This window comes from Drosophila kikkawai, chromosome 3R, assembly GCF_030179895.1.
Source record: "Drosophila kikkawai strain 14028-0561.14 chromosome 3R, DkikHiC1v2, whole genome shotgun sequence".
NCBI classification, from domain to species: Eukaryota; Metazoa; Arthropoda; class Insecta; order Diptera; family Drosophilidae; genus Drosophila; species Drosophila kikkawai.
In genome coordinates this window covers 11,967,523-11,995,485 of record NC_091731.1, presented here as the reverse complement: position 1 = coordinate 11,995,485, position 27,963 = coordinate 11,967,523, and the positions used below count along the sequence as shown (strand labels likewise).

The 27,963-nt window shown below is 38.7% G+C and overlaps 1 protein-coding gene across 3 annotated transcripts; it reads left to right on the top strand.

Moving 5' to 3' along the window:
- Window positions 1-53: 53 nt before the first annotated feature.
- REPTOR (repressed by TOR) lies at window positions 54-27,848 on the top strand. 3 transcript variants are annotated; one of them, XM_017164766.2, is made up of 6 exons: window positions 54-202; window positions 7,911-7,963; window positions 22,503-24,666; window positions 24,727-24,982; window positions 25,046-25,171; window positions 25,235-27,848. In XM_017164766.2, the coding sequence occupies exons 3-6, from the start codon at window positions 22,627-22,629 to the stop codon at window positions 25,342-25,344; spliced, it is 2,532 nt and encodes an 843-aa protein (XP_017020255.1). In that variant the 5' UTR covers window positions 54-202; window positions 7,911-7,963; window positions 22,503-22,626; the 3' UTR covers window positions 25,345-27,848. The 3 variants fall into 3 exon arrangements, with proteins under 3 accessions (XP_017020255.1, XP_017020256.1, XP_070143623.1); XM_017164767.3 differs by lacking the exons at window positions 54-202; window positions 7,911-7,963 and adding an exon at window positions 12,508-13,703; XM_070287522.1 differs by lacking the exons at window positions 54-202; window positions 7,911-7,963 and adding an exon at window positions 14,864-14,942.
- Window positions 27,849-27,963: the final 115 nt, after the last annotated feature.

Sequence of the window (27,963 nt, the reverse complement as noted above, 5' to 3'; positions counted from 1 at the left end):
GCCATGCCTTGCAACCCTGTGTGTAGAATAGCGGAGCAAAAGCGAATAGTCAAAAAATACTCTTCATCTACACCTGCGACCTGTGCTAGTAGCTCCCTAAAAAACGTTAAAAACTCCTTTAAAACTGCTCAATTTATAAAAATCTCATTGTAATTATTTTGTTGAATGCTTGTTGCGCCCTTTGAGTGTATAATTTAATCGGGTGAGTGCCGTTATCTGATAGATTAATCCATTCTAACATTTTTGCTTTGTAAGCAGTTGAGCATGTGTGTGTTAGTATGTGTATGGAAATGGTGATTTTGCTTTGCTTTGTTGCTGTTTTCGTTACAGCGAACAAAGCGTAACAATTTGTCAGAGTGTGCGTGTATGAGCATCGTGAGGGGGCGGGGAAATAGTGCTAGTGTGCGTGTAGCTAATTAGCATAAAATACTCTTAGCCACAAAAACAAAGCCAAAGAAACGTGTTGTTGCTGGATTTGGCTTGGGGATTTCGGTGGTTTTCCAGCTGCTGCCCTTCGCCTTCAACCGCAATTGTCGGTCAGCCGATGGAAAACCTGTTTGTTTGTTAGCTGCTGCTGCTGATTGTTGTGATTTTGTTGTTGCTGCTGCTGTTGCAGCAGCACTGCAATTTCTTTGGCGCAAAATTGGCGCGAAAAGTTTTCCAGCTGCAAAAACGTGTAGAAATCAGCCATTTGGCGCATGCACGCGCCTGTCGCTCGTCTCGATTTCGATCTCTCTCTCTTCCCCCTCATTATTTCCCCTTCTTTCATGTCTATCTCTGTGGCATGCAAATACTGCAATCAGCACTCGCTCACTCTCGCCCCATCTCTTTCTGGCTGACACACATACACACTTCCGCACACGGTATTCATTCATGACACTGCTATTTGCTCCCTCTTTCTCCCCCATATTCGTATTTCTTCTTTGTATTTCACTTTGCAAATTGCCATTTCTTAGATTGTTTTCCTACTCAAACGATGAGCAGTGCCCAAGATTTAAATTAATTTAATTCAATTTATTGTTTACAAATGCAAATTTAGTCAATTTACTACACGGTGCAAAAAGTAAGCTTTATTTACTAATGATGTGCTAAAATATCAAAGAATGTCATATTTTAGCGAAACATAAATCGATATGAATTAAAAATCAATTAGAAATTGTAAAGTGGAAAGCGCAGAAAGCTAACTTGGAAACTAAGTTAGTTTATCCTTGCAGTTTTTGTTGGATCATTAAAAATCCTTGTGTACAGTTGCGGCAAAAAAAATAGCACCGAGACATATATTTTTCTTTATTGATTATTTGTTTTAAAAATATTCATATATTTAACTTGTTTAAGGCTTTTATTTTTACTTTAGGTTCTAATTTATCGAAATACACTGCAAGTGTCGTCGATAATAACATGAAAATGAAATATTTACATTAAGAATGTGAGCGTTGAACATTTTAGGCGGCAACAAAAATAGCACTATTTCAAAAATAACTTAAGAAAACGAAAAAAAAACGAAAAAAAAAAACGGGAAGTTCTGGAATATTTGTATTCATTTGTATTCCTTATCGATATAGTGTATTAATATTTCGTTGTAAAAGCTTTGGCAGCAATGACAGCAGCACAACGTCTCGGCGTAGAATTGACCAAATTTTGGCACCTTTCCCGTGGAATACTGCTCCATGATTCTTGAATGGTGGCCCAGAGCTCATGATTAATCCTTGGTTTTGCATTGGAAACATATTTTTTTACATCAGACCAAAGATTCTCTATCGGGTTTAAGTCTGGAGACTGAGCAGGCCAATCCATTAGGTGAAGGGATCTGTCTTGAAACCACTTAGGAGCGTTCTTGCTGGTATGTTTAGGGTCGTTATCCTGTTGGAAGACCCACAATAACGGCATTTCGTATTCTGCATAAGACAGCATCACTGTTAGCAAAATATCGCAATAGACATGTTGATCCATAATACCTTTTATCCAATGTATTGGACCCACTCCGTAATAAGAAAAGCATGCCCAAACATCCAATGGTCGGATGAAAGCAAAATCGTGCTATTTGGAGGAAGAGGATCTCGATCCTATGTACGGCGACCCCCCAATTCGGAATACCGCCCAAGTTTCACCTGCAAGACCATAAAACACGGTGGAACGAGTATCATGGTTTGGGCATGCTTTTCTTATTACGGAGTGGGTCCAATACATTGGATAAAAGGTATTATGGATCAACATGTCTATTGCGATATTTTGCTAACAGTGATGCTGTCTTATGCAGAATACGAAATGCCGTTATTGTGGGTCTTCCAACAGGATAACGACCCTAAACATACCAGCAAGAACGCTCCTAAGTGGTTTCAAGACAGATCCCTTCACCTAATGGATTGGCCTGCTCAGTCTCCAGACTTAAACCCGATAGAGAATCTTTGGTCTGATGTAAAAAAATATGTTTCCAATGCAAAACCAAGGATTAATCATGAGCTCTGGGCCACCATTCAAGAATCATGGAGCAGTATTCCACGGGAAAGGTGCCAAAATTTGGTCAATTCTACGCCGAGACGTTGTGCTGCTGTCATTGCTGCCAAAGCTTTTACAACGAAATATTAATACACTATATCGATAAGGAATACAAATGAATACAAATATTCCAGAACTTCCCGGTTTTTTTTTCGTTTTTTTTCGTTTTCTTAAGTTATTTTTGAAATAGTGCTATTTTTGTTGCCGCCTAAAATGTTCAACGTTCACATTCTTAATGTAAATATTTCAATTTCATGTTATTATCGACGACACTTGCAGTGTATTTCGATAAATTAGAGCCTAAAGTAAAAATAAAAGCCTTAAACAAGTTAAATATATGAATAGTTATAAAACAAATAATCAATAAAGAAAAATATATGTCATGGTGCTATTTTTTTTGCCGCAGCTGTATCCTTGCAGTTTTTTAGTGAATCATTAAAAATCGGTTCATTACTGAAAAATGTGATGGGTAGGTAGATTCGTTTGGTGATGCTTATAAAGAAGCTCCTTTCTTCACTGCTTTGCAAACTTGTATTCAAAATTATTTATTTCAATTCCGTAGACATTATTAATATTTTTCTCTTTCCAATCAAATATTCCATTCTTTCCCAACAAATGGAGCCAAATTAAATACACAGATCGACACTCAGCGATTTTCGACATGACCCCCAAAAAAAGGACGAGCAGAAGCTCAAGGTAAAAGACACCCCAAGAACCTTGGCTGGTCCAAAAACATCCCCCAAATAAGCTCAACCCTTGTCCTTGGCACTTCCATGTGCATTTCCTTGTGCTTTTTCCCGTTTAGGGTGCTTCCAAGGACCTAGTGACATGACATTGTAATGGCTTAGAAATTTACACGCATCTCCTGCTGAGTGCCTGCTTTCCGGCACCCCTTACAATTCTGAGATTGATCCTCCCCTTCGGTCCACACTTGGGATGCCAGGGGATGGTTTTCGTCTCCAGCACTGAGGAAAACTCTACTTTACATGGAAATTTAAATTTATATCTTAAAGATCACTGATTCTTAAAAAAAAAAAAAAAAAAATTAATTATACAACCAATAAAATAGTAAATTATTTATTTTACCAATATATACAATATATGTATGTAAATATATAGAGAAGATTGTAATCCTTTTTAAAATTTGACTAAAACTCCTAGTAATTTTTCCATTTTTACAGTGTAAACTCCTGGCAATGGGCCTCGAGTTTTTTTGTAAAGCGTTTTTTAATTCCTTTACATGCTGAAAGCACTGAGGGCAAAGTTATTCAAATTTCCTTTGTTCAAGGCCGCCCTGTTGAATGGGGAGTGAATTCGGGATTCATTTGGCTTGATTCGGAGGAATTTTCTTAGCTTCACGTGCTTGGATTTCGGAATTTCTAATGAGTCATAGACTGGGGTTGTTGCTAGGGAAGCTTCTGAGTGGAGGAACTCAAGCTGAAACTGGATTTCCAGGGGAAGATCTTCCAATCAGCGTTCTCTAGGCGTACGATTTCTTCCCTTCGATTTCATATTAATTCCTTAATTATTACCTCACCGACTTCCAGCTGGTAGAAAGGGGACGGCGAGAGGAAGACCCCTAATACACCCCGCTAGGTCTACAAATAACCCGAGGAAAACAATAGAATTTTCATAATTTTTCCCTGCCCATCTGGTTTTTCCTTCATTCCTCCATATCCTCTTAGAACAATGCTAGGTAAAAGCGCCCCGCTGGAAAAACTAGTTTCCCTGCTTTCTTCGATCGGAAAACAGAAGGCGAATGCCTTGTAACCAGTTTTTGCTAATTTGTGCACACGTGCAAATCCTTCAACAAAGGACTTTTTAAAAAGAACTCGTTCCTCCCTTCGCCCAAGGCAAAAAAAAGAAAGTGTTGGGTTCAAATCGCCGCCGGCCACTGACACAGGAAATTAAGGTTAATTCATCAAAATTTCAAAAAGTTTCCTTCTCGACAGTCTGGAAGGAAAATTCAGTTTCCTTGGATCATTTTTCATTCTGATAATTAGGTTCTTGTTATGACATTTCAGAGTTCAGAGTGTGAGATCATGAAGTGGTGTTGAGATGACTCAGCCTTAAAGTGATCATATATGGCAAGGTTGGATGGTTATTAATGAGAGTTTAAGCTGAGTTCAAGTGGTAGTCAAAGGGATAACAAAAAAACCAACCGAGATTAACTGGGATACTAATAGAGTCAAGACAAAAAAGGTTTTTTCAAAAAGAATCTGATTGCATTTATGTTATAATGATCTTAACCTCTTTAAAAAATTTATAGGTCGTATTGAATTTGTATTTTTGTATGTGTTGAATTAAATTCTACTTTAAAAAATACTAAATATTGTTTAAAAAAGAGTCTAGTTACATTTATTATTAATCCATAAATTATACTTAAAAAAAAAATTAAAACTATAACAAGATAAGAAGAACCCTGGAAGCTGACCTCAGATGGTGTTCGCGTGAGGGAATCCTCTCCCAACACTTACGTATTAAAACCAGTGGCAAGATCTCCTCAATCTGATCCTTAGGCTCCAGCCTTGAACCATAAATCAAGGGGCATTGTTCCTATTAGATTGTTCTACTTACCGAACTGCTTACAGAACTTTGTAAGGCAGACAATGGAGGAGAACAACCGAGGAGGAACTGAAGCCGGAGACAACCCGCTGCCCTAGATAAGCATGAAAAGCATCCAGAGACTCTTGTTATTATTGTAGTTTGCAGGAGTTCCATGAATGCTGCTCGAATGCCAAATTTCAATTTCCAGTTTGCTTTTGAACAAAAGCACACGCATATGGATCAAAGGACATTAACTTTAGTGCCTCAAAGGGGGAGCGAAGACAGCTAAAGGAGATCGCCTAGGATTCGGGACAGACAATAACAATAACTCGGGCGAAGGCAGGACAATGATATGGTAGCGACTTAACTACCCCTTGGCCAAGTTTTATGTGCTACTCTTATGTTTTCCCAATTTTTCACGTTGGCTATAAAAACAGTTCCGATTCTTTTCATTCTTCCGGTTTGTTTTGTTAGTACCTTAGGTGCGCTTCCCCCTTTCGGGAGTTTTCCTTCCTCTTCAATAGAAATGTAAATAAGAAAATTTTAATAATAATTGAAATGAGTTTTCCATACGGCATAAGCAATCGAATCGAAACGCAGCCGAATGGATCTTCAAGGAGGGTTGCAACCCATTCTAAAGAACTGCATGCGGCAACCCACAGTTAAGTATGTAATTTTCTGCCATCCATATGCAGATTCTGGGACCATAACCATTCAAAGACCCAGGGGAGAAGGATACAAGGAGCTCGCTCTGCCCCTGACATCTATGATTTATAAACTGTTTTTTAATCGCCTGCCTCGCCGCTTGTCGCCAGATTTTCAATTTCCATTTGAACTTATGTTTCCGAAAACAATTTCAATCGATGTATATAATTGAGCGTTAAGGAGCGTGGAAAATGCAAAAAAGGGGGAAATGCCAAGAGGTGGCCAGGGACCAAAGCGAAGAAAATTGAATGGAAAGTGACTTTTTAAGAAGTTCCAACTGTACCATGGGTTAAGTAATTAGGTTTTGACATTTAACTGGGCTTTCTCAAGTTATAAAAAAACGAATATTAACAAAATGTTTTTTAAATTAAATGAATATAAAATTCTTTTCGTCCTTTGTGTAAAATGATAGTTGAAAATATACAATTTAAGATTGTAATTTACTTCAAGTCAAGACAGTATCCTTTAATATGCCTCTATAATTCACCTTTGACCAACTAGGAACTCCAAAAGCTAGTATAATTTGTATGAACTCTCCTTAATGGATTTCCCAATGAATCCTTTTCCTTGAAAACAATTACTTTAGAGGCTTTTTTTTTTTGGCACCCAACTTCATCAACACCCACAGAGAGCTCATAAAAATTGCAAGTTTTACTGTACTTTTTTTCGCTCTTTTCTTCGATTTTTTTTGGTTGCATTTTCGCCGTTTTCCGGCATCTATAATTCATCGGTGCGGGGGGAAACTCACTCACTCATTCATGGAATACAACTCCTTGCTGCCGCCGGCGCTTTTCCACCCCGCGTCGTTTGCTGGCCAAACAAAAAGTTAAATCGTCTAGGAAAAAAAGAAGAATGCGAAGGAGAGCGTGGATTTGGCGATATATCCAGCGCGGTTCGGGGTTACTTTTTGGCGTCTTTCCACCCCCCGGCACGGTGGTTATCTTTGCGTCTTGTGGCAGGATATTTCTCTACTCTCCCGCAATTCGGTCGGTGGAGGGTTCGCCGCTTCGAAAGCAACCTGAGGCGAGACTCAGTGAGAGCAGCCAACCTCCACAGCCACATCTCCTGGCTTCTGGCTCGACTCCCGAGGCATTCCGCCGCTAGAGGCTGACACAGTTATCGAGTGCAATCCGGACAGGTCGGTTGTGTGCTCCTCGTCGTTGTTCGTCCTCCGCGTCGCGTTTTCCGGTTTGTTAGGTTCCCTCGGTCGCGTTTTTCGTTTTTTGTTATTGCCTAATCCCTAGGATCGTGTTATTCAAGCAAATATTTTAAATCGAAGCCTTTGCCTCTAACTTTTCGGCGAGTTGTTAACGCATCGTTTGTTTTCGTTAATCGCATTTAGAGCCGTGTTTTTATAAGAGTGCCGTTTGTATATCACTAGTAAGTACACAAGAAAAAATAGGTAGATTGTTCAGAAAGGATCTTTCTCAAGTTTATATACTATACCCTTTATACTCTCTAGTATTTTAAAAGGACTAATTGAAATTAGAACTTTTGAATACACATATAAAAAATAATTTAAGCTATTAACCTTTTAGTATTTACTCCAGAACATTTTTGCCAAAAATTTTAACTACGAAATGTGTTAATTACTTCTATATATTTTACTTAAATTGTTGAAATTAATCCTTTCCTTGCTTTTCTTTCTCTGTGAGTAAGGGGAGTAAATCTCTGTCCGTATCTGCCGCCTGTAACCTTGTCAGTAGTCAAAGTGCTATCCATTAATTGCACCAGGCAGATAGCAGCCGGCAATATATACAATATACAACATATACATCTGCCTATATATACAGACCCGATCCATGTCTCGCTGCCTTGTTGCTAAACTGCAAATACAGTCGGGAGACAGAGAGTGCAACAATTTTATATCTGCCTGTCTGCAGTTCTCTTTGTTTCGCTTTGGATTTGTTATAATTTCAACAACTTCCGCATTGTCAAACATATAGCTTGCATCTATATATATATGCGAAAATATATATAGACACATTGCCGACGTCGCCTACAATCAATAAACCGCACTATATAAAATTATTCTTACACCAAAACTAAATTTTTATGGGTTCCATAAGGCATTTTTCACTATATACTTTTCACCTACAACTTGCTAATTATATTTCGCTTTGATATTTATGTAAATTCGTTTTCCTTATTTCCATTTGCAGGTTGGCATTGAATAAATTACATCTTGGAAAATTACAAAAGTAATCAGCGAGAGGTGAGTTTTGTAAAATGTTATTTATTAATTCAGTCAGAAAACTCTTGTAAATTAAATAAATTCCTCGAATGCACAACATTTCAATTTCACTGATAAATTATATTTAGCCATAAGCTTTGTCCAAGTTTTATTTTTATTTTTCATCGCGATGACGAACAGTATTAGATAATGACAAGGCCTAACCACGTTCTGCCAAAAAAAAAAAAGAAACCCACAAAGAATGAAATAAGTAAAGAGCCGCCAATCGGCCCTGAACTTGACTTGAGTTGGTCTTTAGGAAAAGCGAGTCAATGGTCTGGTCTCTTTGCTATACCACAAAAATAAATGCTTAGTGGCTAAAAGCGTTGTGGATATTATTTTGGTGTACATATATCTTTTTTCGCTATTATATTTTATCAGTTCTTTTCGCATTTTGTTGTTGGCTTCGGGGCCAATGAACGTGAAGCTTGCAAATCAGCAAAAAAAAAGGGGCAGAAAGAAAATGAGGAACAAAAAATTGTTTATACAAGCTAGCAAATTGCTAAATGCTTTTTCTATCACATGCAGAGTGCATGTGAGCAATCGTTTTATTTAAGCGTACTGTGTTGAGGGATATGGCTCATAAAAGAACTAGATAGTCGGGTGAAATCACGTTTAATAAACTGGAACGATTTCATGGTAAATACAATTAATAATATAAATTTATTAAATATTTTATATTTGTCTACATTTTCTTTTCAAAAGTTTATAAAGCAATAAATGTTAAAAGTTAAAGTCTTTCTTATTTTGACTTTATTTTATACTATAACATTTTTATCTTATTTTTATTTATGTTTATATTTGAATGGTGTTATTATTATATATTTGCCCCTTATCTTTCTGCGACTGCTACGAAAAGTAATTTAAATTCCAGCTTTATCAAAGGCTTCCTGGAATAGTATGAAAGGCTATACTTTTGTTTGAACAGTCCATCAAATTAGTGGGAATTATTAATTTGGCTCACCACCCCCTTAGGCATTCTCTTGGATGGGAAATTCTAGGAAATTGGAATTGGAAAATTTTGGGGTTGCTTTCACCTACATGGCCCAAAAGGAAAAGGAAAATAAAAACAGATATACGCATACGTGATTGGTGCCAAAAGAGAGTGAAGAAATTTGGCATTGTTATTCAGTCCACTTCTCAGACCCAGTCACCAGTTCCTCCCCCTTGAAACGAGGTGCCTCGTCTGGCGCCCCTTGTGCCATTTTCGATTTGATAAACATAAACAAATCGATACGCGTCACAACAACGTCTCTGATGGAGACATGTGGGCCTTGGGCAGGGATGGAGACCTGGAAGGACTGCTGCATCAGTATATACACTAACAAGCTTTGTGTACACATTTGCCGGTTGGGCCCCCCTTTACCACCAGAGGGTGGTTTTTCAGGGAGGCGAAAGCGCCACGCTGGAAAATTACGACGCAGAAATCAAGTTAAGAAGGATTAATCCTTAAGCAAACGATTGTCAGTTTGGTCTCTGCCTGAATATTTATCCTAATGCATCATTAAAATCTGTAAATATAGTTAAAAAAAACTCGTATATCCAGAATTTTGGCGCGCCATAACAATTGTTTTATAGTTTTACTAAATTATGACCTGACAATTTTATTTACATTTTGGTTTAATTAATTTAAAATCCATTACAATTTCTGTGGGCATCTTGAGTAATAAAATCGAACTTCCAAAGCTTTTTTCAAACCGAGTGCCGGGTACTTTATGGTCGGGGACCCTGGTGGCTCGGAAATCCTCTCTTTTACACCCGTTTTGGACTGTCCTTGACAGTCTGCGGTTGGCATTTTGTTGTGCTTCTGCTCATTCATAACAAGAGCAACATCAAACTGAGGGGATGAGGGTGGAAAATAAATGTTGGCCAGGAAGCTTACAAGGCTTAAACCCAAAGCTCTCGCTTAAGGCGTTGCCAGATGGCTGCTAAACTAGAAACCCTTCAGCCGAAATTAATTAATTAGGGAATATTTATGCCTTATCACATCGCCAAAAGGGTGAGCACTGAATTAGGAAAACGCAAGGCAAACGAAAAATTCGCGCCTCTGCATAATGAAAATGTCTTGGGGGAAACGCCCACCGAAAAGCGATGGCTGCGCGAGGACAACGCCCACAAAAAAAGGAAAAACACGACAACATTTATTCAAGGTCTTCCAAGCTTTGGACTGCCTTGAACTTCTGTGAAGGGAAAACGAAAGTGAAAGCCTATAGGAGGAAGGGTGGTGGTTTCGATACAATGAAACTCGAGTCGGAGCTCCCACGCATTCCCTTAGTACATACGCATCTATATACATATGTATCTAAACCCGGGTCTGTTATGTAGGCGGTGTCGGGCATCGGGAATATATTTTGTAAATACTTCAAATACCGGCGCCCACGTCCTTGAAAATAATTTAACACGCTTTCCCCCAGGAAGACACACAGTTGTGGTCAGAATAATAAAACAATCATATAAGCATAGTAGTTCTATCTAAAGATAAATGGTTAAGGATTGTAATTTGTTAAATCTGGTAAAAATTATAGAAGCTTCTTCGCTTTTAATAAATTTATAAAATATAAAAAAATAAATGGGGACCTTTAGTAGTATTGCTTACTAACAAAAATCCTTGCTTTTTGCTTCTAAAAATAGATACATGAGATACATGATATGTGCATTTTTCGTGATTTTATTTTGACTGCTGTTGTATAAATGTACAGCATAGTGTTTTGCTGTCCGTGGGTGTTGCGTGTGGGATCTGGCTGTTGTCCTTGTTGCTCCCTATGTATCCTTGGCGTCCCTCTTTATGCCATTCGTGGCGCAATTTCGCATTCAAGGACATGGTCGTGATTTGCTGCCACAGCAGCAGCGCAAATAGCAAAACAACAAAGAACTCCGTGCGTCAGTCGGTTATTTTCCCCTCCTAAGAGTATTATGTATGTAGGGTGTCCGACGTCTGTCCTGTCCATTACGTGTCGGTAAGACTTAATTCCATTGAACAGCACCAGCAGGACTCCGAATTGGCAGGCCCTTCCTGTTGCCCGGCAATCTCAATTGAGTGCTCTCAATTGCAGCCTTCGTTTTTGGGGCAGGTTTTATGAGATCTTGAGAATGATGATTTGTTCGAGTCCTTGAATGTTATATACAAATACATGTGAGGCAATACTTTGGTGGTAATCCAATTGACTGAATGAGTTTAGACTGGTTTCTTCATAGTGGCCTTAAATAAATGCGTACATAATGTGAAGTAAATGAAATATTTCTTTGATTACAGCTCTTATCTTAGATTAATGTTATGGTTTTAAAGTGCAGAATATATGTGTTCAATTAAGATTTTTAAGGGAAAACCTTTCTAATATTTAAAATTGGCTATGAGGTAAATTTATGGATACTTATTTGAGCATTTAATTGATTTATTTTGTAAACACATTTTGTCTCCGAATGCAAATCCTTCTTTGTATTGTGTTGATACCAAAATAATTATAAAATGTTTTATATCATTACATTATTCTAGAAATTCTCAAAAGCTTTAAAGATAAATATTGGAATTATCAGATTAAGCTAAATAACGCCCTATTTCCCAGTATTTCACTATATTTTTTGCATACTAAGCTCCAACTCTTCAAGGGATTGGATTGCACCCGATAAATGCAATGTTGCATCAGCCGAATATATCCATCCGAGAACGAATCGATTCGGGGAATGTGGGAATAGCAAAAGATATATTATACTGAAATCAAACTGATACGCGATTCAAAAGTTGAATTGATAAATATTGGATTGTTTGTGCGCTCGGCTCCTCCTGATTGTTGTTGTTATAAACAAACTAATCAAAATCGGAGGGGGGAGGGGAGGGAAAGTGCAACGTCAGCAAAGAGTAAATAAAAAAATATCGCGCGCGTTTCCCTTTTATTTCTTTGTGCAATTCTTCTTCTTTAATTCTACAATTCGTAAGAATAAGGCCCTTTATAGTATATTTGTATTTTTTGCAATTGATGTAAACAAGTTTATTTATACACTGGCGAAAAATAAAATCAAATCAAAATCAAGCGCCAGACAAATTTCATAACAAAAATTTGCATAAAAAAACACCAAGCGAAAGCCACAACAAAAACAACAACAATAGCGAATGGCGAATGAGCAAGAAAGAGGAAAACAAGCCGAAGTAAACAACAAAAATTACGTCAAAACGGCTAGTGTGGTAGAAAGAGAGAAAGAAAGCTTTGTAAATGAATTTATTTAATAATCAAATGCAAAGAGCAGAAGAATAAAAACCAAGACAACAACACCGAAACAGACTGTACTAGAGCTTTGTGCTTCATTCTCTCTCTTGCTTTTGGAAAAGTGGAAGTGAAAGAAGCAACAGTGCTTGTGTGTGGGTGTGAGTGTGTTTGGGGCATGCGCACACGCGGTTCCGTCTCTCTCTTTCTCTCTCTCTAGCTCTGTGGACAGCTGTACAATCAAAACAAAAGCAATTGGGGAGCTTTTGGCGCTCTGGTTTTCTGGTTTTCGGCTTTGTCGCCGAGCTTTGTATACTTTTTATCAATCGGTCAAGAACGTTTGACGAGCAAACACGCCAACAAGAACAGCCAAGAACTCCAACCAGAATTCCAGTGTGTTGGTGAGAGCACACACAAACTCAAGAACACACACATACACGGTGTGATAATCAAAATAAAAAGAGGAGAACGAAAACAATTAAAGTGTACAAAGCAAACAGAAGCGTGTGCAAATTGAAATAATACCGAAAATCACATTAATAGTTAGTTTGTCATAACCAGTTGCCGCATTTATTGAACTAGTTTCCGAGGCAACCGAAAAATAATTTGCTTAAATAAATAAAGCAGCGCAAACATAAACGCTGCGTTGGAATTTATCTACAGAATAATATATAAAAATATAAATATACGCATATATAAATCGCAGTGTGTGTGCGTATATAGATTCTTATTAGAACCCCACTCTCCACAACAACGCAGAGAGAGAGAGAGAGACTGAGAGATAGAGAGGAACGGCAACAGCCGAAAGCCCCAAAAGCTCTCCTGCATCGATCAGTTGTTTGCTTGGCGCTCAGCTGCTCGGTCACTTCGGAAATAAACCGCAAAATTGACAACAAACAAAACAGAAAAAAAAACGCGAATGAACAGATAAAAAGGCATAGAGAGAATAAGAATTTGTTGTAAATTTTTGCCATTAATTAACAAACGAGTTCCACGAAAAAATATTGAGTGCCAACCGCAGTTTTTGTTCGGAATAATACAAAATAAATCAAATCGACATTGTCGCCGCTGATAAGATTTAACTTGTGCGCGCTTATCAAAATCCATACAAAGTGTGTGTTTAGTTTGGTGTGCTTCGGATGATATGTATGTTATATGTGCTGTGGCTTCATTATAAATAAATTTCCGTCTTAATCGCCACATGTGTGACCCAGTTTAAAAAACACACTCGACCACACATAAAATAACAATGAAATTTACATATAAACACGGCCCTCTCATGCATAATAATTAATAACAACGAAAGGAGGCGCAAAAAGGAAAAGCAAGAGGGGAAACTTCAACAAAATAACAATATCAATTAATTCGTAAACACCGCGCAAGGAAAATGTGTGTTTAAGCATTCTGTGCATTTAATTTAAAACCTTCAAGGAAGTAATACAAAACGCTTTTACAACAATTCCCCAGACCCCACACAGAGCATCCCTGGGTTCTTTATACACAATTAAAAATAATCTGAAAAGGTGCGTACAAAAGTATTAAAAATGTTTAAAGATGTTTAAAGATTAACCGAACGACCCAAAAAATATCCAGAAAAGAAATACAGAATGGAAAAGCTTTAACCAAACATTAAGAATTATGGGGCTATCAAAAAGATTCCTTATTTTCATGCGAGTAATAACTTGAGGAAAATCTCCAACAAAATAATATATAAAAAGTTGAATGTGCCAGAAAAAAATACAAAGAATGAGCGATGAGGAAGCAAATCTCTTAACTAAAAATGTATTAAAAAAAAAAAAATCAAATTTCACTGATTCTTAGAATAATTTAATAAGATCATTAAAAGAATACATCTATTTTCAAGAGGAAATAAAGGATAGCTTTTAAAGGTACCTATCTGAAATCAAATCTTTCTTTTTGTTCAACTGATTTGTGTGATTCTGTGAAGAAACGACATAAATCTTTATAGTTCACAACTTTCATATGCAGGCATTACAAATTGTAAGTAGCCCTTACTACATCTCCAGCTCCCTAAGCCGACATATTTGTAATTTATGATCCCACAGACCAATTAAAACATTAAGTCAAGCCAGAAAACGGGCTCCACAAGCACAAGATTTCCCCCAAACAGAAACCGAAACCGAAAACTAACAAAAAATTCAAATCTAGGCTGCCCTTTTGAAATGTGAAACCGAATGAGACCCAACAGAAAAAACTAAACCAAACCTAAACCAAACCAAACAAAATAAGAGCCAAAAAAAGAGCAAAGGCTAGCACATAAACCTATAAACATTCCGAGTTTTATTTATGTATCGAGCACACTGTATAGGCGGCTATTAAGCCGCGGCTCAAGTTAAGCATTTCCTGTCGCGTCAACAGAATTATTTGGGAATCCACCGAGTCAGTCTGTTGCTTTTCATTCTCACCAGACCTCAAGAGCCCAGCAGTTCTTGTGAATTAAATATAATTCCAGAAAAAGATGGTTTAATTTTTTGTTGAGTACATGTGCGGTTCGCTCCCTATTTTTTCACCATTTGTGCAAATAATCAAAGGCAAACGTACACAAACGCTAGAATGAAACAAAAGAAAATCAACAAAAATTGACTGTGTATGGCAACAAAAAATTAAATTGAAATTGATTTCAATTTGAATTTTGTTCGCGCGGTTTGAGTTCAGTGTCAGTGCGAAAATTCAAGGTTGAAAAGTGTTGACTTCGCACAAGAAATACAAAAAAATAAAACAAATGCAAAGGCAACCGACACGTGAGTAGCGACAAAAGAGCACAAAGCCTAAAAACAGCCATATGTTGGGCAAATACCAATAGAGAAACACAGACCCGGGCCAATCCAATCCACTTACCCCTCGTCTTAGCTTAGGAGCCAGTTTTAAGTCAAGCATAATCGTACATACGCCTCGTTTGCCTTTCTAGGCGCCACAACATTACGTATACGCAACGAGCCCAGCCCAGCTGCTGGCACAGCCTCAGTTTATTTTTGATGTTAAAAGTTTCGGTTTAGGCCATCTTTAAATGGGCGATGGCTAAAAGCCGCAGTGACTCAACAGTTGGAGCGCACGATAAGAGCAGTAAAGCAGGCGCAGGTCTTTAATAAAAATTCACCAGAAAAACCCCAGAAAATATAAAAATATTAATTAGGGCAGTGTTGAGCATGGTGTGATTAGACTGCTGATACTGGAATGTATTAAAAGCATTTGATTAATGTCAATAAAAAAGAAAATAAATCTAGACACCTTGAACCGACTTTCCCCGAGAATTTAATCAACTAAATGACACAAAATATTCATCAGTTTTCCCAGAAATCTTTTCCTGTCTTAAATCTAAAATTATTTCATCATTCAAATATACAACAATTTTTCAATCGCCTCTCATAATACTATAATCATAAAGTTGACTTTGCTAACACGTTGTTATCATAACTGGTTATATAGTCATATTGTCTGTATTAATTATATTATTTACACATTACAAATGTCTTAATTCATTCACAAGTTATCGAAAAAAATGGGAATAGTGCCAACAACTATTGTCGATGATCTATCCGACTGAGAATATTGCATCATAATCTTGTTTCCCGAGCCATGATTTTATTGATTTGTTTATTTTCAAAATCAATTTGTTTGAAACAGATTTTTTACATATTATAATTTGTTCAAATTGCTGGCTATATAGTCTATATACGGTCATTTGCTTTTGCTGGCCTTCAACTTTCTTTGTTGCCGCCAGGGAGGAGATTTTTGTGATCTTTCCAGAGGCTGTTCTGCGGATGCGGCCATTAAGCAAACTTGTTTGCTTTTCTTTGAAATTTCTTTAGCAGAAATATTGAAACACAAAAAATATATACATATTTATATAAATTGTTGCTGCTGTTGTGGGACGACTGTCTCTTGATTTTTTAAGTGCCGCTGACTCATAAAATATTTTTTTGTATTTACTTTGGATTTATAAACAAACAGGCGGCTGGCAGTCAACTGAAATCCCTTTTTGTCGGGTCAGTTTTTCTAGGAGAGACAGTCTCTTCTCGTTTTGCTCGCTCGATAGTGAACACAATAATACTTTGTGAGGGGCGTAACACTTCCAGAACCGAAATTCGGTTTCATTTTTCTGCTTTTGCCATCTTTTGTGTGTGGACATTCAGTGTTGGTTTATCTCTTCTCGCCCGGCTGCGCACGATAAGATAAGTTCTCCATCCAGTTGGGGGACAGCTCTAAAAATTTGCAAGTGCCTGACCCATTGAGCGCACCCCTTATCAGCGCCAAAGCCCCATTGTCGTCGCCGTCGTCGCTGCCGGCACGCGGCTGTTGGCTGATAAGAAGCGAAGCCAATAGCGGGACAGCAGCAGCTGACGGACCAGACGCCTCCGGCCTCCGGAGGGTCTCCGCCGCTCGATAAGAAGGCGCGAGAACGGCTCTAACGTCGGCTCACGTGTTCCTGCCTCCTCCCCAAGTCGCGTCTTCGGCGGCGGGAGCTGTTTCCTCAACCCTTTGAAGTGCATGCATCTCTATTTGTCTAGTCTACAGACGAAGCACTTTTAAAAGCCACACTCGTCGCAGACTCAAATACATTTCTACAGTCACGATTTCTATTCAGCAAAAGTGAGACTCCCCTGGCCAGCAGTATCATCTTCTGTTTGCTTAAGTATTCAGACGACTTGTGCTAATTTCTTTGTGTGCTGCTAAATCGATATAAATTGATTTTAATTATTTATCTATTAGCGAATCGGTGGGGAGGCGAACATGTTATACTGTGCTTGATTGGTTTGCTTCGCAGGGGTTCAAGCGTAGAGGTAATTTTGATACTTTCTTTGCAGTTCATCAAGTCTTTGGCCTTAACCACAGAAAACATTGTGCTAAAACAATCATCACTGTAGATACCTCGGAGTTTTCAAAGCCATTATCACTGACCATTATTTTATTTGATTTACCATTAAAGAAATGTTGTAATTGTTTTAGATTTTACACGCTTGTGCAGAGTCTTTCTATGCGATTCTCAAAGTGTTCAGCTAAACACTTAATCAAATCTATCCTATATATGTATGGGCATATACCAACCTAGATCTCCTCACCTCCAACGTGTATATGTATTTATATTCACTTCCCTAAGTTCCCCAATCGGCGCCTTGCCCGCGTTTCTCCTCTTCCAATCAATACAACAATTTACAATTTACGTCAGCTGTTTGTATAAGAAGTATAAAGTATAAAACAAAAAAGCAAAACAAAAATCGAATGCGACAGAGCGTGTTATATCATCAATTGCCAGACATTCGCTATGCTATGCTAAACATTCCGGCATATGAATACGAAAAAAATAAGCTCTAGAATCGCGTAGAATTACCAATACCCTGCACATTGCCACCCGCCACCGCTGGGTTCGTGCTACCCTCACATTTATGTATGCGGCTATTTTATTTATTGCGCCCCCCACTAAAACGGGGGCACTAAAAATAAGTCGAAGGAACTTGCACTTGGCTCTGTGGCTACCTCAACATAAATTTGTTTATCTGTGTGTGGGTGGGTTGGTGTCGTTTTTATTATGTGTGTGCACAGAGAAAAATAAAGTGCAGTTACAAGTCGAAATAGAAGTACATATGTATGTATGCTTATGAAATTGACAGTTCCATAAACTATTTAAAGTATGTATTTATATCAAGATAATATGTATGAACTGCTCTCTTGAAAGAGCTACTACAAAGCTATGTTTTTTAGAGATTTTTTTTTGTTGAATTTTAATGATATATTTTATTTAAGTGTGTTTTTTGGCCTATGTGTGGGTGCATGCAAAAATTGCGTGTACCTAAAATTAGAGCTAAGAGTGGGGCACAAAGCAAAGGCGAAGACATGGGCAGAGACAAAGGTAAAAGTGACTTGCATAAATTGCTAAACAAAGAAATGGCCATAGTCTCCTGCCAGACAGAGAGGTCCAATCGCTTCGAAAGAGACAGGAACAAAGAGCACGCGTGGGGAATAGGAAAAACTGCATGCAGTCGGAACATGTGACGCCCGATGACGAATGTTGACGAAAACAAACCGTAAAGTGAATGGAAAGAAAGAGGGCATAGGGGTCAGCGGGAGGATTGAAATTATAGAGCACCTATATAAGCAGCCACGTACTATCATCACCAGGCATTGACCACTGCTACTGACCCATTGATAATGCGGAACGGAAGTTGCGCTCGCTCGCTGAGTTTTTTCCTCCTTTTTGCTTTCAGCTTTTTGCCTATAGCTTTTGTTTTCGTTTCAATTTTGTTTTGAGCTAGTCTCCGCTTTGAACTTAATTCTCATTCTCCATACGACAAAATATTGATAAGGCAAACGTGTCCCGCTCTGACAGATTTGACATATTCTGTTTATGGAATCTATAATGTGGGCAAGGTGTTGAGATCGCTGATGTGGTTATTTCCAATCCGAGATTCTGGGAAAGTCTGTTAACCCCAGACCAAGATTCCAGCTTTATTACGAGATTGAATAAACCAAAATCCAATATAGTGTTTAGTCGTTGATCTGGGATATACTAAAATAATCATAATCATAATGTGAAATATATTAGCGTTAATTTGAGTTCCTTAAAGGCTTTAAGATGGCCCCAATTATGTATTACTCATACGCACCGTTGACAAAATTTGGTTTGAACGTGTCGTATGAGTAATTTCTGTACGAACCCGAGTCATTCCTATAAGTGTGGTATCCTTCATCAGAATTTCCATTTCCTCATCTGTCTTAAATGGAATCGTGTGTTGCCAATCGTGCAAATATGCCCTAAGAACGCTCTACACCTACATACATATGTACATACATACATAAAGCAATCAACAAGCACATGAAATCACACACTTGCACAAAAAGTATCTAGTATAAATTCTGGCGAAATGTAAAAAGCTTCCGAGAGCAGACATTTTGTTATTGTAAGCGGGCAACGAAAACCCCAGCAATAAAAACAATAACAACAGTCAAAACTCGTCAGTCAAGCAAAGCTACCACCAAAAGCTTCATCGTATATATCACACATTCACACGTACAGGCCCTATATAAATAACTAAAGTCTACGAAGATGGCGACAAAAGCAAATAGACGGAAAACATATGTTGGAAAAAGAGAGCTTGGGAGAGCGAAGTAAAAGCACCCACGCTCTCGCAAAGCTTTATTTATTTATATTTATTTTTTTATTTTTACAAGCGTCGCGTTTTGTTTACAACTCTGCTGTACAGAGTGCTGTGTGTGTGTGGGTGAGTGGAAAACAAAGGCAATTCTGCGATAAATTATACATTCAAAACAAAATATAAAAAATAAACAGTTTTGACCTTGGGCTCGCTTAAAATTCGTGCTCTCCCACTTGCGTTCTCTCGCCGCTCTCCGGCTTTCAGCCATTTAATTTGTTGATAGCAAGCCACGCTAACTGTTTTTTTTTCTTCCAATTTTCCAGCTAACTTTCCTCGATAATTGTTATTATTATTGCATTATTTCATCGTGTGTTGAAATTAATCATTCTCCCTCTAAACATGTGTCGATGAAATTTGATGGCGATTTCTACAATATATTTTTATATTCCGACTTCCATTTCCCTTTCGTTATTAAAAATTAGTCACGAAAAGTGCATTATTGTCACGCCTGGAACTTGAGCTGTGTACTTTGACCCCTTCGGGAGTTTAACCCACCGAATCCAAAGCACTTCACGTGCTCATCCCTCGGATTTTATTAGTTTACTTAGCTTGTTGCTGGCAAAGATACAGGAGGAATTGAGTGACGTGAACTATTACATTAAATACATACATATATGAAATAAAAGGGAGATACCCTTTAGAAGAGGGTTTATATATCAGGGGAATTTATAGGAATATTTTTGACTGTAATTAAAAAAAATATCTTTTTTATCTATTAGGATTTTACTAATATAATAATAAGTTTTCTTAATTAGATCATATTAGAACCAATAATATTCGAAACCAGATTTCCAACCTTCTTCCTCATTTTTCGTAATCCACAATTTCACTTGAAAAGTTTATCTTATTTAACTTGAAATGTAGATACTTTGCGGGTAGATTTACTTATATTTACTCGCTCCTCCCTGGCTTGATATCATAATGCCTTGGATCAGATGTTCGTCGGCTGCCCCGTTTTCACCAGCAGCGCTTCTCCCCTTCAAACATTTCGCGTTCATTAGCTCGATGCGTCTGTGTGCGTGGGGAACTTTTGAATAGTATTATATAGAAATGCTTGTTTGGCTTTTATTGTTTGCTCGTCTTCTTCACTTTTTCGTACGTTTCCACTTGGGGATTCTTCTTCTATCTTCTGGTTTTTTATTCGGCAGCAAATCTGTAATAAATTCCTTTTCGTTCGCCCCTTCGCGTCTATTTCTATGTTTGAAGTATATAGCATTTATAAGTATACTATATAAGCGCCCCATTCGGGTTTCGGTTCCTATGTTTTGGTGTTTGGTTCGGTTTGGCTCGGTTCTCGCTTTGTTTTTTTTTATTGTTTGGCCTTCAACGCGTTCAGCTACCTTTGACGAATATTAAACAATTTCAAGAGGAAATAGCAATAATGTAAAGAAACCAGAGAAACAAGCATATCACTTAGCAAAGTAGAATTTCGTCTGGGTTTGAGTTTGCTTTTGAGTTGGTGTTGCTTTGGCTTGTGTTGTGTATCGAGTGGCCCCCTCTACGAAACTCCCTCTATATAAGGTGTGACCTTGACGTCTTGGTTAGGGGCATTACAAAGTTCAGATCGGAAGCAATTTAAAGTGGCCCTTATCAAGCGGAATTCGTGGTGACTTATCGGTTGTAATGGGCGGAAGATAAGCCAGATCAGGATAGAGTTCATTGTGGGTTGAATTAACTAAGTCCCTTGTTAAGTATTCATCAAATTAATTAATTTATTCTTTATTCCCTGGAGACTTCTTCCGGCTCACCTTTAATTGAAATGTACCTCGTCAAGGCCGTTTCCTGAAATTTTTCCAAAATGCGCCGCGCAAATTGTGCCAAATCCCTTATACTAGATGCACTTTTCATTCCTGATTTATGAACATTAAATGGAAAACGAGAATGTTGTATTTTCTTTTGTAAACAAACTAATTAATATTTATTATCGGGCCGCCAAATGAAAAACAACAATAGCAGGCAGGCGGCCACCTCCTGATCCGCCTCAGGCCTTTCACCTGATCGGAAACGAGTATAAACCAAAAGAATCGGCTCGAATCGAACCCAGAAAAACGATCAAACCCGAAAATGGCTTACTAATTTTGCCAAAAATTGTTGGCAATTCTTGTTTCCTCCTCTTTTGCTCTATTATTGTTTTGATTTTTGTTATTCTTTTTTTTTTGCTAGTTCTTTCATTGGTTGTTTTGATGTGCAAAACAAAGTTGTTGATGATTTCTCTGCTCTTTTTTTTTTGCTTCCAAAAAAATTTGTTGATCACCAAATCAGTAAAAAGTGAGGGAAAAGAGCGGTCTTTCGACGGGACCGGGTCTATCGCTGTTGTTTTTCTGCTTAAAAAATAGGCGATAACCATAACAATAACAAACGTTGAATAATTTTGAGTTGGCTGTGGTTGTGGCTGGCTCTTGGATTTGCACATTTTTCAGAGTCATCAAGAGATTGGGTAGCTTTATCTCATAAGTTTTTAGTGCCAATCAGGTTGTTTTGATATTAGTTTATAAGCCAAAGGGATTACAAGGCAGATAGCAAAGGGAAAGTAAAAATGGCGAGGGAAAACGACCTAATCTTATCATGATTATTTAATTTATTTTATTAGCTCTACGGGGTAAAACCTTTTTCCATTCCCCCCGTCATAATTTATGTAGATATTTACCCATAATCTAAGCGATCACGTGTTCGCCCGAACACGTGAGCCCATCAATTATAATCTTGTGTTGGGTTTGGCTTTAGTTCCGCCTAGATAACAGCTGCAATGTACTTGGTAGATAGTATCTATAAGTTCATCGGAATTGGGCTGAAATGTCTCGATCGATGGGCACTGGAAAACAAGTTACCAGTCAACCAATGGGTTTTGGAATGGTTACACAGAAAGAAAGTATTATTTACTATGCCTTTTTAAATAATTGAAATATTATGAGTTTTATAGAACCAATTAAAATTCAATGTAATGCCTTACATTCATAAATAACCTTCTAAAAGCTGGTTACCATTAGCTAAGACTCCTTTTAATTTTTCCTGTGCATGAGAATGCGAATGCTGGCTGCCGCCAAGGTTGTCTGGGCAAAATAAAAGCCATAATATATTCATTTAATTAGCCGCTGTCTCGTTTTACACCACAACTAGAGTCTGATTCGATCTTTCTTGTTATTATTGCAGATACCGCAAGTGAACTAAGCGCCGGGCCTTGGTGCCCCTTATCTGGAAGCTGTAGTAGGAGAGCAGGAGGAGGAGCAGGAGCTACTATCCTAGAGCAGAGCGGGATTTGCCCGCGAGAAATACAATGACAGAGAATCAGCTGTATCCCATGTCATCAGAATTCTTTGACACAGGCTCCAACAGCAGCAGCAACGCACTCAAGTACGATCTGTATTCGCTAGGCTCCAGCGTTGTGGGTGCGGCCCTGCCCACGTTGACCATCAACACGGGCTATAGCATTAGCAGCAACAGTAACAACAACAATAGCAACACTAACACTAACAATAATAACAGCAGCAGTTTAAGCGGCAGCAGCAGCAGCAGCAACTGCTCCACGAGCACCACAAACACCTGTAATGTAATGCTAAGTACAACGGCCATAACCATACCGCGCAGCAGCAACCACAACCAGAGCCATCATCATCCGTATCAGCAGCCGGATCTGCAGACTTCGCGCCATCATCCCAGTCCTATCCACACATTGCCCAGCATGACCCACCAGCAGCACCATCATCAACAGCAGCAACAGCAACAGCAGCAGCAGCAGCAACAGCAGCAGCAGCAACAGCAACAGCAGCAGCAACAGCAGCAGCAGGACCAGTTGCAGCACTCGCACTTGGCACTGGGAGAGCTCTCAGATTTTGGTCTGGACGCTCTGGACGCAGCCTCCCTATCGCCCACTCTGCTGCAGGATGTAAGCCTCAGCGCGGCTTCACCATTGAACACCGGACTCTACAATGGCAACACCAGCGGTGCAGCCAGTAGCAATGGTGTTGGCGGACCGGGAAGTGGTGGTCTCGCTGGCGGCTACTTTACGCCCGACATGGGCCATAGCCTCAGTCTCAATGTCAGCGAGCATACGCTCCTCCAGGAGGCCGTCAGCCAGAATGAGTTCTACGAGATGACGCCCAACTCGAATGCCATGTGGAGTGATATCAGCAGTGCCATTATCCATACCAAACACGAGCCATTCAGCCTGGACGATGACTATATCTTTCCCAACGACAAGGCCGAGATCCAAGCGGCCGATCTGTCCGATCTAAATGGTGGCGACTTCCTTGATGTCATTGGAAACATTGAGGATTTCTTGCCGCAGACCACTGTTTCTCAAAGTGTCAATTTCCTGCTTTCGCCGCAGGCCTCGGGCCAGGATTCGTTGGTGGCGCCACCCATGGAACTGCTTCAGCAGCAACAGCAGCAGCAGCAGAATCAGCAGCAGCTGCAAGTCGGCAGCCTGCCCCAGTTGCAAACGCTGCTCACGCTCACCCAGCAGCAGCAACAGTCGAACAGTTCCTCCACTAGTCCGTATGAGATCTATCACAGCACACCCCAGAAGCCACAGCAGCAGCAGCAGCTCTCCGCTAGCTTCTCGCCTGGCAGCCAGGCCTCCCAGTCGCCATTGACCCCACCGCCACCGCCGCATGCCAATCGTCCCCAGTACCAGATGGTGAAGTCACGCAACATGCAGGAGCTGATCAAGAAAGGATTTGCAATGTCCTCGCCGCCGGAACGATCAATTCTCAGTCAATCTGCTGCCCTTAGTCCAGGTGGAAGCAGCGGTTTCGGCAGTTCCGCCTCTGGAAATAGCACAGCAGCCAGTAATCAGACCCCTGGATCGGCCGTACGAAAGTCCTTTGGCTACCAAAGTGCTGTGGAAAGCACGCAGTTGAGTCGTTTGAGCTCCTCGGCGCCCACTCACTTGGGTTTGGAACACATCTGGATGCGTCGGGAGCCGCGACAGCATTTACTCTCCACTGGCTCGCTGGCCGAAGCCGAGAGCTTCTCCTCTCTGAGCACGGGCAGTGTTCTGTCGCCGGATGGCATCGACTTCTCGCAGGACGATGACGATGACAATTCCAGCGAGAACAGTGACAACTATGATGACTTTAGTAGCGACAACGGTCTATCTGGGGATGAAGACGACACGCGCACTTCGACGCCGAATCAGTTATCTAGTAGCAAGGGCAAAGAGCGGTTCTTCTGGCAGTATAATGTCCAGGCCAAAGGACCCAAAGGCAAGAGGCTGGTCTTCCAATCGAAGCTGGAGGATCCGCATGTGCTCAACGAGGTGACAGACCCCGTCTTTAGTCCCACCTGTTCCGTCAGAGGCATTAAGGTGTACAAGGTACTGAATATTTGTACGAAATATTAAGCAGACACTAACCAATTCTTTTTAAATTAACAGCACAGCGGAAAAGCCCGCAAGGGTGATGGCAACGATCTGACCCCCAATGCCCGGAAGCTGCATAACATTGGCAAGGAGCTGGATAAGCTTAGCCGCACCATCAATGACATGACCCCGGTTTCCGAGCTACCCTTCAACGTTCGTCCGAAGTCGCGCAAGGAGAAGAACAAGCTGGCCTCTCGCGCCTGTCGCCTGAAGAAGAAGGCCCAGCATGAGGCTAACAAAATCAAGCTGTATGGCCTTGAAATTGAACACAGTGAGTAAAAATATACTCATATCAAGTTAGACTTGATATTAATTTTTCTTTTTCGCTTTACAGAGCGCCTAATGAATGGCATTGCAGAGCTCAAGCAGGCCTTGGCCCTGAAGCATCGAACCAAGACTTTGGGCGAGTCCACGGAGGAGGTGGATCAACAAATTGCACGCATTTACGCCACCGCCTCGTGTAAGTATTATTTTAATTATATCATTTATCTTTTATAATATTTCTATTATATTATTTATACAGCTGGAATTCGCATTGCGGGCGGTTCAACGGATTTCGTGAACAAAGTGCTGGAGAATATGCGTGGCGGCATGCCGAACGGAGGACTCGAGGAGCTGCGCAAATCATCGTAGACCAAAAACAGAAACTGCAAAGCCAACGAACCGCCCATCAAGATTAGTCTTAACGAGCTTAGACCTATAGAGATGCCCCAGAAATCAGCAGCTGAAGCCGATTCTAGTGAGGGATTAGATTTGGAATGTAATTAGTCGGCGGCCGGCAATGATTTATTTCTGTCGTAGAAATCTATCATAGATGCAGCGATACAAAGATCGTCGGGTGAACCCGATGGAACCGTGAACCCTCCTCAAAATACAACGTTCTGTTACAATGTTCTGCTTGAGTGATATAATATGGATAACCGAGATATATAACTGTGATTTAATGAGCCTGGGCTTAGTATGTTTTGTATGGCAGGAAATAGAAGGAGCTACTTTTTTTGACCACCACAAAAAAAACATTAACAAAACGTAAACAAAAGAAAAAGAAAATATTCCTTTTGAAAATGCAACATTAACAAATCGAAATGAAAAGAAACAAAACAAAAAACGTAAAGAAAGAGGCAACCACAAAACAAAACAAAAAACTAAAATTGAAAATGAAAAATTACAAAAATACAACATTTTGTTTAGCTTTTAAGATTGTTAAGGAACGAAATGTTAGATGAGAAAGCACGTAAATTTTCGTAGGACTTCGCTACCAGTTTTACCTGCTTAACGAATAAGGAAGGGTAGGGTTTAAATACGTTTGATTTTATTGGAATTACAATTACAATATCTGGAATGCTAAAAATTATACATAAATAAGTTATATACAACTGCGATTTATCTGTTTAAGTTTTCAACTCTATATACATATATATTAATTCTGTATAATTTGGTTCAATGTTTTAGTCTTAGGTTTTTACATTTAACTCAATGTGGAGAAGAGAGCTTTTATATTGATCGTATATGCATATATACCCACATATAACATTTATCGATAATCCTAATTGTTTTGACCCACATACAATATAAATATATATAATGGTCTTAGGTTGTTCTTAAGTTTTCCATTTTGTTAAAGGAAGATTGATTGTTTTGCGAGAATGAGAATGTTTTGCGAAACTCGATTAATTTAACTATATACTATATATACCTATATATATACATGCGTGGTGATATAATTTTAATTTTCTTTTTATGCTTTTATTTCTTGATGTTAAATTTAGGTTTGATTCATGCTTGAACTCTATAACTGAGAATGAAATAGTTTTAAGTTTTTATATTACCCATACGATTTGCATATAAAATACCTTCAATATAAATCATAATTTATTAATTTGTAGGCACACATGAAAACACTTTCAAGGCTTCAGTTATATCCTTTTCACTTGCGGGCTACTACAAAATTATTTTCATAAAAATATAAGAAACAAAAAACAAAAACGTAATACACTTTTGAGTTTTATTCTAATTTGCATTATCGAAATGAATATTTTTGCTCTGCTTCGATGCTAATTTTGTGATATTGTATTCAAATTTTCTTTGTTGTGCGGATTTTAGTGGGACACGGGTTCATCCTCTTTTGGGTTCTAGTTTTCATTATATATTTGTAGCCTTTCTTACTGCTATTTGTTGCTTAACGTGTTGTGTTCAATTGATATCAAAAGAATTAACTTTCGGAGGGGAAAACGACATTCTAACTGAGGGAAACAGAAACAGATCGAGAATGAGAACGAAAATACAAATTACAAGTGATTCAAGTTAAAAACTTAGAACTTAGGTACTCGTATCACTCGTATCACAGCGATGAACACGTGGACATAACAAATTGTAGTTGTTAATCTAAGTAGGCTTAAACAAGTGTAAAAGAAAACAAAAACAAATTGAGCGCACATAAGTTAAAAATCAAAAACACAAAATTGGCCATCAGTTTTAGGGTTTTCAAATTCATGTATTGGGAGCTTAACCTCATTGCATAAGTGATAAGAATTCAAAATTACAATTTAGAAATTTAACTAAACGCGACGGGCACATCCACACACACCCACACACACACACACAAAGTACAAGCGCAAGCAAAAATACAAAAATATGTATGTACTATATGCATATATCATATTTAAGTCAGAGTTGCTTAGGATTTAGGTTCAGCTTTGTGTCAAAAGTACAGAGTAAAGCAAACAGAATTCAAGGCGAAGCAGCATTGAAATAAGCACGACAGTTCCTCAGTGTTTAATATTGTGTAATTAACATATTAAATATATATTTAATACAAACAATTTATACCTAAATGTTACGGTTATTGTAAATGTGTGTGCTTTATATAAATGTGCTTCAGAGAAACCAACTTTTATATACATAATAACGAAACTAAGCAAACTACCTCAAGAAAACACGCTGGAAATGGAAAAGAAGTTCAAGTTTCATATTCGACAATGTAACGAAAAACAACAATTTGGAATGTAACTATTATTTATATACGAGTACATTTTAAAAACCAAGAGCCTGATTCATGTGTCCATTTAAAGCATATAAATATCTATATTAATAACAGTGCATAATTATGTATTTTCAAATTATTTAAAATTAGGTATGATACGATCTAAAAATAAAAACAAAAACAAATAAAATTCAAGCTAGATAGTTCTTCGGCCAGCCGAAAAGTTAATGCACTTGATCAGTCTGAAGAGAGATCCAGTTCCAAAACCC